This window comes from Balaenoptera musculus, chromosome 20, assembly GCF_009873245.2.
Source record: "Balaenoptera musculus isolate JJ_BM4_2016_0621 chromosome 20, mBalMus1.pri.v3, whole genome shotgun sequence".
Lineage (NCBI taxonomy): Eukaryota > Metazoa > Chordata > Mammalia > Artiodactyla > Balaenopteridae > Balaenoptera > Balaenoptera musculus.
In genome coordinates, this window is record NC_045804.1 from 43,993,621 (window position 1) to 44,006,281 (window position 12,661).

Below are 12,661 nucleotides of genomic sequence, written 5' to 3' on the forward strand. Positions count from 1 at the left end.
TGGGTAATAAGAAGGACCATCTTTGAAGATGACCATATAATTCAAGGATGATAGTACTTGAAGCGCCTGGGCTGCTTGTTGGTTTATCAGGGATATACCAACTGATACTATAGGGAGGCTGTACAAAAAAACCCAGAAGGCACAGACCAATGCTTCTCTAATTTTGAATATGAATCACCTAGGGATCTTGTTAAAATGCAGATTCTGATTCCATAGGTCTGAGGTGGGGCCTGAGCTCTGCATTTCTAACAAGCTCTTAGGTGACGCTGGTGCTACTGGTTTGGGGACCACCTTCTTTCTGAGCAGCGAGGCTTTTAATGGCTAATGCTCAGAGGGCTAATCCTAAGCAGAGTTAACCTTTTGGGAAACTCTTCTAACTCAAATATTTGAGAGCAATTGAGCAGAAAGCACACCACAAATACCCAAAGGCACTCATAGCTGCTTTCTGTGTCTCAAAGAGGACGCGTATGAAAGAGTTACAGCAGACTTTCCCGAGTCTGATCTGAAAGCTGTGGTTGCCATCTTGTTTCTGCTTTCTGAGAAAAGAAACCACGGTGTTTTATTAAGCCCAGTAAAGGCATACATGGAGGACTGAGATACTGAAAGCTGAGATTCTCCACGGAGAGGAGATGGCTGTTCACACACACAGAGGGTAGATCTTAACGGTGTGGTGTGGTGTGGTGGCAGATATGGGCATGCGCACCTTCTGTGTGGTGCCCTCCAGAAGCCAGAGGATGTGCCCCGACACTGCTCGGTGAAGCTTGGACCCGGGAGGGGAAAAGCTGATGTATTCTCTGCAAGGCCAGAAACTTGACCAGCTTCTCATCCAGCATATTTATCTCGATTTCTGTTAACCAAAGAGAAACATTAAAAAGCTGCTGAGGAGGAAATGGAATGCGGAAGTAGGTGAGCATCACAGAGCAACTATTTCAGCATTCCTAAAATCCAGCCAAGTGATTTTCTTAAACAACACAGAGTACAAAGTGGTACAAGGATCTGGAGCTGAGCACCTCACTAGCCATTTGCAGTGAGAGACAGATGCCAACGCAGCCTGTGCAGATGCCTCCTGCGGTGCGGTAGCTTAATGTTAGGTACAGCGGTCCTAGAAAGTGGAGCAAGACAAACCACTTGCCTGCCTGTGGGGGAGGGCCCAGCTGTCTGACACTGAGGCTTGGATTTTCCACCCACCCTGTTCACAGAGATCAAGACCTGCCCCAGTTCTCCCTGACTCTGGGGGTTTCTCACAGATGAGATCCCTCCTTTGGGAGCAAGGCTCCTCCTGGTTTTATTCTTCAAGTCCAGATGATCTGCCTAAAGTGATTTTCTTCTCTTCTCACTGGTTCAGCTTGGCTTTGCTCTCCCTTCGTCTTTGATTATGTGTATATGCACGTATATAAGGCAGAAATAGGAGAAGGGGCTTTCTTTCCTACCCCACTCCCCTACCCACCTCCCAGCCCTCTGAGATCAGGCATCCTTTCTGTCCCCTTTTCAATGAGCTGAATGCTGCACAGGGGCAGCACCTTCACCGCAGCCGCTGGTGGCAGAGCAGCAGTTCACTCACTCACCTCCATTGACATCCATAAATGCTCGAAGTGAGTTGGTGAGGTCCACCATGGCAGTAGAGTTGGCTGGGAAAGAGGGTACGGTTAAAGCGCTTCCTATGGATAACGTGCCGGGGCTGACCTTGCCATCTGGGGACGGAGCAGGAAGACTGTTACTTACGTCGCCTGAGGGAAACCCACCGGTCCAATCCCCCACTGCCGAGACAGGTCTGGATTTCGGACCCAAGGTGATGTTCCCTTCTTGATTCTCACCCCATAGGCTCTGGAACTCCTAGAGCTAAAAACGTGTGGTGAGGAAGGGCAGATGGAACGACAATGCACCCGGGCACGCAGGAGTCTCCAGAGCACTGAGAACAAGTGAAATCTACTGCTCTGGGGAACGTGGTGGGATAGCTTCATTCGCTGGGCCTCGACTACCTCCCTGCTGCCTCTGCTCATTCAAATAAGTGGTGCCTGCCTCTGCAATTCCTGCATACTCAAGTTGGACTCACAGGGTGCAAAATCTATCCAGGTTGGTATTAAGAGATAAACAGAACAGGAAAAGAGGCTGAGAGTAGGGGCCATCCTGGGACCAGGGGCCCCCATGCAGAGAAGTCACAGTCACCTGGTTACCGAGACTCCCAGCTGACTAGGAGGCCAGCTTCAGTTCAGACGGGAGAGACCACAGGGGGTTCCAGCAGCATCTGAAACCTGGTTCAGATGCTGGGGTCAGCAACCTTGAGGTCCTGAATGCTGACTGGGGACAGCTGAAAGAGCAGGTCTACACCAGGCCAAGTATGGATTAAGGGACTGCCTTTTGGAATGTGGCCCGAGGGCAAGCTTTTGGGCCAGACCAACCTCTGTGGGCATCTGCACTCCCTGACATGGAAATTCCTTCAGATGAGCTCTCTCTGAGAATCTGGATCAGGTGTGGATCTAGTTTCTGGTGTGGATCATGAAACACTGAAGCCATCACCCAGAACCTCAGGCTGACCACAGTGGCTCCAGAGAGCATGCTGCTTTCCTCTAAGGTGAAGGAACAAAACAGGCAGAAGACTAAGCCTGGAAGGTGTGGGAAGGTGGAGCGAGAAGACCCAGGCCACAGTTCGAATCCTGCACTGACTTGGTAGGTTACCTTAAGGAAATCACTTTCAGAGCCTAAGCAGTCCCACCTACAAAATAGGGACAAGTTAACACGTACTTTCTCTTCTATCATAGAAACGGGGGAGGACAAATAATACAGACATCAAAGTCCTCTGACACATTTACAGGGATACAAGTGTTTTTTGAATCTTAAGTCTTATTTGCCAGGAACAGCATGAAAGGCTAAGCAGCACTCACCTGACGATGGCGCTGGTGAGCAGAATCGTTGGTTGGCTCCTGTGGCCAAGATACCATCTCCTGCTGCTTGGGGGGGAGTGAGCACCCGGGTGGCATTTGGGGGTGAGCCCAGTGGCCTTGAATCTGTCAACGGAGGTCCTATCTGTGATTGGACAGTCTTTCTTTGCAAAGTGCTGGTGTTCTCGATGCTGGCACAAGAGCTGGGAACGGAAGGGGGTAGGCTTGGGACAGGAACCAAACTCCTCTGGGGGCAAGAGCTGGGGCCAGTGGCATTCTCTGTCTTCACAATGATGCCGACGGTGTGGTTCTGAAGCCCCCCAGCCGCTGGTGGCGTGAGGGGCCGAGGCCAGCCTTGCCGGTGTGAGAGGCCTGGTAGGGGGGTGTTGGCGCCTGGAAGTCGCCGGGGGTCCGTGGAATCAGTGGGGCTGCTGTAGAGGTGTGGGCCATTGGCTTTCACCTCTGTGTTCACTGGCCCGTTGGCAGTCCCACAGGGGGCTTTCTTGGATTTTTCCGCACAAGAACTGCAGCTGATGTCCTCTAGGGTTGGGGGCTGGTGGGGTGGAGAGCAGCTCAGGGAATTCTGGGTGCTAAGCCCTGAGGGGCAGGACAAGGGGTAGTGGGAAGGTGTAGGTGCCTTGTCAGCTGTTTGCAGGGAGTTGGTGATTGAGCTGTCAGTCACAATAACAGGCTTAATATCAGCCTTCTCTGTCTGCTCAGAGTCCCAATGCGAAGGCATCTGCTTAGCAGATAAATGTTTCAATATGCTGCACTGGAGCGCAACAACACTACAGAGCCACTGCAACGGAAGGAGAGGAGAGGAGAGGAGGGTGAGAGGCCTGGGAGGCGCTGGTCCTTCCTGCCACAGCGGCCAGGGCTACAGCAGAGCTGACAAGCACTGTTTCCGAGGTCGCATCGCGAATGCCCAGAGAGGGTGTGCTTGACTCCTGAGAGGGTTCCATTTCCATTCCCAAGCAAGGCTTGCTGGTATACTCGGCAGGCAACACCCTGGTCAGCAGAGCTTGGGATTCCCGTTCTGACTCTGCCCCTAAGGCTCACCTTGTCACCAATATTGAGCAAGCACCCAAGCACCTGCTGTGTGTCCAGCACTGTCACCTAACTTCTCTAAAGGTCTACTGATCTGTTTCTACAAGACAGATTTGCCCGTCTCACAGCACACTGGGGGACTGATGGAGAGAAGCAGACCAGTTGACTGTGTAGTTCTCTTACTTGCCTCAGGACCTGAGCCAGAGGTTCTCTCTGGAACATTCAACTTAGGGGGCGGGGTGGTGGTGGTGGGGGCTCAGGGAGGGGGAGGGTGGGGCTGCAGAAGTTGGGGATGAGAATGACTTCCAATAACAGCTGCGGCGAGGTGGGAGGAAGATTGGATTTGGAATCCCGGCCCTGCCTTCACTCACCTCTTGCTGCTCTGCCTGGGTGGCTAAGTGCTCAGAGTTCAAAAGGTGCGTCTGTGATTCCTCAGGGATCCCATTGCAGATCAGCTCCCCGTCCCGAATGGCCGCGGGTGCAATGAGAGGGGGTGGAAACTGGTACTGAGATTTGATAGCATCGGGAACCTGTTCAGGATAGATAGATAGAAGGAGGGAGGAGAGGGTGATAGTGCCAACAGGCCCAGTGGATTCTGCCCTGGCCATGCTCTTCTGTTTGTGGTGCTGATGCCCAAGGGGAAATCATCCACTAGGGTGTCCACCGAGGACGAGGAGGCCCAGTGGGCTGCTACTGCTCTGTACTTCCATCTCTTTGGCTCTGACACACACACACACAGACACACATACACACACACTAGCCTGAGAAGGCATAGAACTGGAAAAAGCAGCCATGTCTCCCACTTTTCTTCATCAAGGTCCAAGAGCTGCAGAAACCAGGCCTTCTGGCATGCTGCCTTCTGCTTTGGCCTAAAAAGTATAGGATGGCCACTGGACAGGACTTCAAATTGGTACTCTAGGCTCTTATTGATCAGTATCAAATTTGAGAGATGAGTGAGCAGTATCTGAGAGATAAAAAGTTAAATAACGTCACATTCACAGTGGAAATGCTCAGCGTGAGGCCTGTCTCGTGATAAGCATTCAATCAATGTCAGTTTTCTTCATCCATTCATTCATGACTCACAAAACAATTGAAGACCTATTTGTTGCAAAAAGACAGAAGACACACCCTGAATCACACCACGTATGAATGAAAGAGCCATACAAGCAAAGAGTCATTCATACATTCAATCAACATTTATTGAGCGCCTCCTGAGTCTGGGCACTATGCCAAGTCCTAGAGATCCAGAGATGAACAAAACTTAAGCCTTGCCCCCAAGGAGCTCACAGTCTAGTGGGGAGATAAGCACAGAAACATTACAATACAATGTAAATGGGTCCTAGAAGACAGGCATGTCTAAAGAGCTATAAAAAACACAGAGAGCGCTTATTTCTGTCTGGGGGGCAGGAGCTTGGGATTAGGTAAGATTTCATAGGAAGGCAGTATTTGAGCTGAGACTTGGAAGTTGAGGACAAACTTCCAGGCAGACAAAGGGGAACTAAAAGTAGGGGAGGTGGACTTGGAAAACATGTGAGATGTGGTGACCAAGTCCTTACAGAGGATAAGGGAAGAAGAGCTGAATTTTGGTTTGAGGGACTGTGTAGAGATCACTGTCATTGACTGAAACAGGAGATACAAGAGGAAGAGCAGATTTGGAGGCAGAAGACTTTTGGTCTCGGGCAGGCTGAGACTGAGGTGTCTGTGGGATGGGCAGGCAGATATGAATCTAGGTATGATGAGAAAGGCAAGGAACATGGAATTGAGAGTCATCACCACTAACAGTGGTGGCTGGTGCTATGGGCTTGTCTGAGGTCATCCAGGAATCGGAAGTGGAGAAATGGGGCAGTAAGCTAGCCTAAGGTTGCCCCTGGGGAAGAGTGAAGGGGTAGGGGGAAGATGAACCCCTAACAAAGATAAGATATGAAGGTCTCAGTTGATTTTGCCTGCACTGTTATACATCAAGGATGAAGGCCAATGTTCCAGAACAGAGCTGGAGCAGTTCTCTGTCACTGTCCTCTGGTACTAAGTCCTCATTTCACTCTCAAACTGTCTAAGAACAAAATGCTTTTCAGGCAACTCATACCCCTGGATTTTCCTCGAGAATAAGGAAACATTTAAAAAGGGGGAGGGGGCATCATAAAACAACAGGATTTTATCAAGGCCTCCTGGCCTGTTCACTTCAGCAGCCAGGCTTTCTTCCGAATCCACATGGTGAATCACACAGCTGAGATTACTCTTAGATGTTTAAGGTATGAGGCATGTCACCTCCAATATACACTACCCTCAACTGCAAATAACTTCATTTAACTTTGGAAAACTGGTGTTTCTACTGACGCATAAATATTTACACAGTTAAGAGTGTGTTATACAATTTTCAACAGTTAACGTCTTGCTAGCCCTGACACCCAGTGGAAGTGTGATGAGTGATTTTAAAGTGTGGCTGCCACCAAGTGGCCATATTTGAGAATTGCTGTTTTCCACTGGTGCATGGGACTGTCTGCAGGATTATTTCAAGAGAAAAATCAAGTTTACATTCAGATATATAGTGTTGCGCTCTCTAGGTTAAATGAATGAGACCGAACGGTTTATGAGAGCCTCAATACTACCAAATGCTTTTCAATGAAGGAAATACTCCCGTCCATCTCTGTGGACACACTTTAGCAGCTGTCAAATGCATACAAATGTCAGGTTATACCAGTGTCACAATTTTTTGAGTATTGGTGATATATTAACAGCAGCCCAGAAAAATGGATAGTTCCTCACCTTCCATATAAGGCCTTCTGCTTAATCACGCTCACCTTCCCCTCACCCGACAGTTGTGGGAAAGGGGCCATCTAACAGAAACAGATGGAATGAGTGCCAGACAAGGGGCAGTAAAAGCAGAGCACACCTAAGTTTGGTGGGAGGGCCTAAAGGGCACTTATCCTCAGGAGAACTAGAAACCTGGCTGAGTTTGAAGGCCCACTTGGGGGTTTCCTGACCACCATCCCCAAGTATTAAAATGATGGTCACATTCATTACTTGCTAAGACACCACAGACAGATCTCAGGGGCTTCAGTCTCCCCATCTGTAAAACTGGGACCATGATCCTCTGTCCACCCCAGGAAGGCAATCGGAGACCACCATCCTGCCTGCACCAGGTTGTGACTCACCTTCAAGCTTCTTCTTTTGACCGACGGGAGCACGCGGCGGTTAGGAGGGTGCTTCTTGTGGATTCGGTTCAGGAAGTCCACTTTGACAACGTGCTGCGAAATGGTGTCCTGGAAACGGTCAAACACCTGGCACCGATTGCTCAGCGTCATGTTCTTCTGGTTCAGCTAGGGACAGAGCAGACACACTCCTGCAGTGAAGTTCAGAACGCACCCCCCTCCCAATTAACTCTATTCTCTACTTTTAAAAAAGAGGAAGCCCTGGGCCAAATGGGCTCATTCTGTCAGGTGCTGGTATGTCAACACTCCCGTCAGAGGGCCAGGGAACATGGATGAGACGTTCTCCCTTAACCCTGCCCAGTCCAGCCTAATTCCTACTTCCTGGGGAGGCTTGAGGGGTACAAGAAATAGGGAATTAGCCAAGAAGTGCCCTTCCAAATTCAGCCTCTGACAGTCGTCTATCCAGCATATAGGGTTCAGAGGAGATGCAGGCCTTGGCCCTAGAGCGCTCCAGACTCCTTTCCTAGCAAGGGATTTTCTTCCACCAGAAGCAAGACTGTTTCCTGTATGGGAGCTTGGCTGACAGGTGAGATCAGCACCAGAATACTGTGTCTCCTGCCCTATTCCTCCTCCACGGCACTAGGGAACATTAGTGAACCCATCTAGATACCAGAGCCTTGCTCTACAGCAGGCAGAAAACCTTGGACTGCTCTCAGAGGCCACAAGGAGGGAAGAAAAGTTTGTGCAGCAGCATAGAGAAGGCATAAAGAAACGATGCCTCTTTTCCTCTTCTACATCTGGTCCCCTACACATTAATTAAAAGAAAAGGGGACTTCCTTGGTGGTCCAGTGGTTAAGAATCCGCCTTCCAATGCAGGGGACACGGGTTCCATCCCTGGTGGGAGAACTAAGATCCCACATGCCGTGGGGCAACTAAGCCTGCGTGCTCTAGAGCCAGCCTGCCACAACTAAGACCCGATGCAGCCAAATAAATAAATATTAAAAAAAAAAAAAAATCTATGTGGCAGCTTCCTAACTAGTACATTAGGAAAAACCCCTAAGTGGCTAATAAAAAGTCACCCAATTAATAATTTCTCATCTGCTGGAAAGCTGCTCTTACAGATTCATATTTGGGTTGACTGCTCATGGTTGGTTTTTTCTGGTTCACCAAGAGGCAAAACAAGACCACTGAGCCTCGCAGAGAGGCTTCCTCCTACGTAAACTTTTCTGAGTGGCATTAGTCAAATGAAGAGGGCCAAACAAACCTTTTCTCCCTATGTGCAAGTCTATAACTGAAGTTCCTCTCGGTGCAAAGTGGACAGCAGGCTGCCATGCTGAAGGCAAGCAGTCATTCCACGGTTATCATAATCTGATGGACAATGTCTTAAGCAATTACCCTTTTAATTTGGAAAGGCTGCTCTTATAAGGGAGCTGCTCCGCCTGAGGCCCTCTCCCATTCAACCTTCCGAGTGACCGTGCCTATCAGGAAATGTCCTAAACCTCTTTTGGAGATAGCAAATTACAGTTCTATTCTAGCCCCGGGAAGTAGTCTGGAAAATGTAACCAAACCTCCTGGGAGATAAGATAATAGAACCCTCATACCATTCATTCATTCATTCATTCAACAACTTACTTACTGAACAGCTATTATGTGCCATGACAAGGTCTTTGTAAAGAAACAAGTGAAGGGCAAGAGCCTCATTTGGTGCGTAAGACACATAAGGTGTTCAATAAGTGGTTGACTGTCTGGAATACCGTTATCTGTGTCAATTCTTCAGTTCTCCAAAGTTACTGGGCAGTTAACTGCCAGTCCTACGAGAATAAATATTTTAGAATTTTCTTAGTTTGTTCCCTCTAAAAACAAGAAGCAAGAAAATATGGAAGAGCATTTGTTTGTATAAGGTTGGGTCTAATGCACTCCTCCTTTTAGGGCTGTAAAACCAACTGCTTAATTCATTACAGAGGAAATTATTCACGAACAACCAAGCGCTAGTGGGTTAAGTCTGTCTGTGCGACTGAAACAAGGCATTGCGGGAAAAGGCTAAATGCACAGCTGAGGCATGTCAAAGTAATCAGAACTGAGTAGGATGGTTTGCAGAAACCAGCATCTGAGAGATTAAAGTGAACTCGGGTACAAAGCTGACTATACTATGCTTTCCACTGAATCAGTCCATGCCCCAGCTGTGCCCACAGAGGACTGAAGGACACTGCTGTGCTTACCACCACATGTTCGATGTGATTCGGACACATCCATCTGCCCAGGGGCATGGCAGTGAGCGGTGGCTCGAGGCAGTCCATGTGGAACAGGAGGGGGCAATAGTCACACTGGATAAGAGGGGCCACGCGACAACTCCTGCAAAAAAGAGATACAGGCCATTTCTATGGCAAGGTGGGAGAATTCAAACAAACTGCACTGTGGAACAGCTTCCCTTCCTTAATCCTAACAATGTTCTCCCACACCCTCCTCCCCAATAATCCGGTTACATTCACCATTAGGAAGATGGATGAAGTTGGGGGCTACCACCAGGTTCCTCATTATTCTCTCTTCTAAGAGGAATGTAGAGAAGTGAATGTTTTTTTGGAGTAGAGCTAAAGTGGTTGTCACAGCAGGAATGATCAATGCTTGGTACCCACTGGGGGAAGACAGCCAATCCTGCTCTGATCTTTCTACTCCTTAAAAGAATGCAACTACCTCAGTTTAAAAGAAAAAAAAAACAAACCACTAGCAACCTTTCCAGAGTCTTATACTACAAGAGGAAAAGATTTCTCTTCCACATGAAGCACTCAGCAAAACTGACAACTAGAGAGTTGTGCTGGAAAAATGGTTTTGTAATGTATTCGTGTAAGCATAGATCAAGGGAGGGTATGTAAGCTAATGCCAATTATGATTTGTAACTACAATACTCAGTGAGTCCTTAAGCTGCTCTGGAGACACAGTTTGGGCGTGGCTCAGAGTTCCGCTGCTCTACTGTCTGGTTCCCTATAGCTTTTGCTGTGGAACATTTCTTTTTGATAGCTATTTTCTCCTGCTATCCTGCCCTTCTAACACATCCAAGCCAACAAGTCCAGCTTCAGTAACTGAAGCAGCTGGTTCCTGTCACTGAGGAGACCCTATTTGAAAGAAACCAGTGTCCCAGGGAAGCTACAACTGGGGCAGTCTAGAGGCTTTTGGAAGTCATCCAGTCTGATGCATACCAGCTAGCATGTATATTTGTACTACTTTAAAATTCATCTTTAGTGCTTTAAAAATCATTTGCCTTTTCCAGGGATGTGTGTCTCCGCTGGCCACAGTTCTTCCTGCTAGCCAGTCTAAATATCTCATGCTTCATTTTAAGTCCAACTCCTCTCGTTCTAGCCTCTATAAACACAGTTTACAGTACTTCTGCACCGTGATTCTTCAAGAATTTTTTGTTAAAACATTCAAGGCTCTGGTCAATTAGTCACTCAGTCTCTTTGTACTCATACCATCAGAATATGGGTTATCTATATTTAACACACATGGTTTGGAAGAGACAATAGAAGAGAGAAAAAACATTTGCTAAATATGAGGAAGAGCCTCTTGCTATGGAAGAAAAATACCTGTTACACGTGAAACAGACTTTGACTGGTAAGGGAACAAGACCATTGTGATCTAACTCATGCTGTGTCTTCTTCACGTTTTTCCCTGTGGTTTCCTCCTTTCTTCTCCTCTTGCTAGAACCTAGAAGAGAAATTGGTGGTGCTGAATTTTCCCTGGATGGAGAGTTCCTAGTTCGGGATATGGAAACAACAGTAAGTCCGAGGAACAGGTCTTAGTAAAAGCATGTGTCACGGCCTGGACATGCATCTCTTTCTGAGGCCCCCTGGGCTGGTTTCAAGTGAGAAAAAGAATGAGAAAGGACGAAAAGGGAGATATAAGTCAGAACTAAGATCACAAGTCACTTGCTCTATGGCAGAAACACATCTAAATGTTTTGCAGACATGAAGTGGTCAGAAACCTAGGTTAGATACTGGTGACTTAAGAAATAGAAATACCCAGGTCAAATGGTCAATAAAGACTATTCTGTGAAGGCGGCTGAGGAAAAGAGTATAATTTTACTGCATTTTTATAGAAAGCAGAAAAGCTGTGAGTCTGTATGCATCCTACTGACCAGCAGGTTTCTTAAGCCTGCCAATTTCACTTTCTCTGGGAAGAAAATAAGATCTAGACGCTTTGTGGTATCAAGTAGAAGCCATGAGTTGATTTAAAAAAAAAAAGGGAATGGAGGGCAATTTATAATATCCATCAAAACTACAAGTGCATAGTTTAAAAACAATATAAATGCATAGTTTTGACCCAGCAATTCTAGTATTAGTAATTTATCCTACTTATCCTACAGATACTCACATGTATACACTCACATGTATACAATGACGTATTTACAAAATTATTTGTTGAAACAGTATCTGTGGTAACACAAGATTAAGCACAACCAGAATTTCCATTAATAGGAAATTGGTTAAATAAATTATGGTACATCTATATAATGGTACATCTATATAAAGAAATTCTAGGAGATACATAAGAACCAAACAGTGGTTATCTGTGAGGGGTAGGAATGTAGAAACTAGGCAAATGGCAGACAGGGATGGGTTTGAAATTTTTCATTGTAACCCTTTTTATATTTTTTGATTTTTGAACTATGTGTATGTATTACCTTTTTTTTTTTCAAAAGTGATACTGGGAAGGGTGGAAAATAGAAAACTGAGTAAGCATTGTAAACCTGCAAAGATCTCGAACCAAGAACAGGAACCTGAGACAGTGGCGACACGGACAGTGACCCCACAGGCGGCACAGCCCTTTGGTTGGACAAGAGTCCTTTGGGGAAGCCGGGGTAGGGGAGAGGATATGACAGTCTGGCTAACCTGGTAGTGCAGTGGTACAAGTCAGTTCATTGGGCAACTGAAATTGGGTGGGGTTCCGCTCCATGGCGGCAGCAATCAGCAGCTCAAAGGGGCGCCTTAGCTGGGGCTGCACATAGTCCGGCTCTGCTGCCACTGGCTCCTCGTCCACGTCGATGATGTCCTCGTCGACATCATTCTGCTCAGAGGTGGGGGTCTCTGTGCTGGCATTGGATGTGGGCGTGCCAGGCCGGCTGGCTCTCCTTTCCAGGATTCGGGCATGGGCAATGGCCTTGAGTTCAGTTTTGCTAGCTGATCTGTCCAACAAGTCAGTATCGCTGCTGGGGGATGTAGTCCGTTTGCCAGATTTGTCCACCAGTCCATTGACGTGGCCCAGCTCCTTTTTCTGCTCTCGTTTCTGTGCAAATAAACAGGTGGGCCCATCACACAAAGTAACACAAAATAGAAAGAGATGGATGCTACAAAGTCCTGCTAGACCACTAACCAAAATTACGAAAGTCTCTAATATCAGAGACTCATCCACCTGGGGACTTGGAACATTGGTCTGTTAAAGTTGACAAAACTATAGCTGAACTAAACTAAAGCTGGCAAAACCACTGCAGCAGGGAATCACCAGAAAGTACAAAAGTTAGAAACAATTTTACAAACCACACATCATATGATACATAGTATCTGTACACGAGGTAGGGGGGCAGGTAGAGGGATA

At 47.3% G+C, this 12,661-nt stretch overlaps 1 protein-coding gene across 1 annotated transcript in view; it reads right to left on the reverse strand.

The window, feature by feature from the left end:
• PHF12 (PHD finger protein 12) overlaps positions 1-12,661 on the reverse strand; it is a 40,108-nt gene that overhangs the window by 3,440 nt on the left and 24,007 nt on the right. The window contains exons 4-11 of the mRNA XM_036836975.1: positions 11,959-12,352; positions 10,654-10,774; positions 9,295-9,427; positions 7,079-7,243; positions 4,298-4,456; positions 2,883-3,678; positions 1,566-1,691; positions 704-847 (exon numbers count right to left, since the gene is read on the reverse strand). Of these exons, the coding sequence (XP_036692870.1) occupies positions 704-847; positions 1,566-1,691; positions 2,883-3,678; positions 4,298-4,456; positions 7,079-7,243; positions 9,295-9,427; positions 10,654-10,774; positions 11,959-12,352 (2,038 nt within the window). The remainder of the gene's footprint in view (positions 1-703; positions 848-1,565; positions 1,692-2,882; positions 3,679-4,297; positions 4,457-7,078; positions 7,244-9,294; positions 9,428-10,653; positions 10,775-11,958; positions 12,353-12,661) is intronic.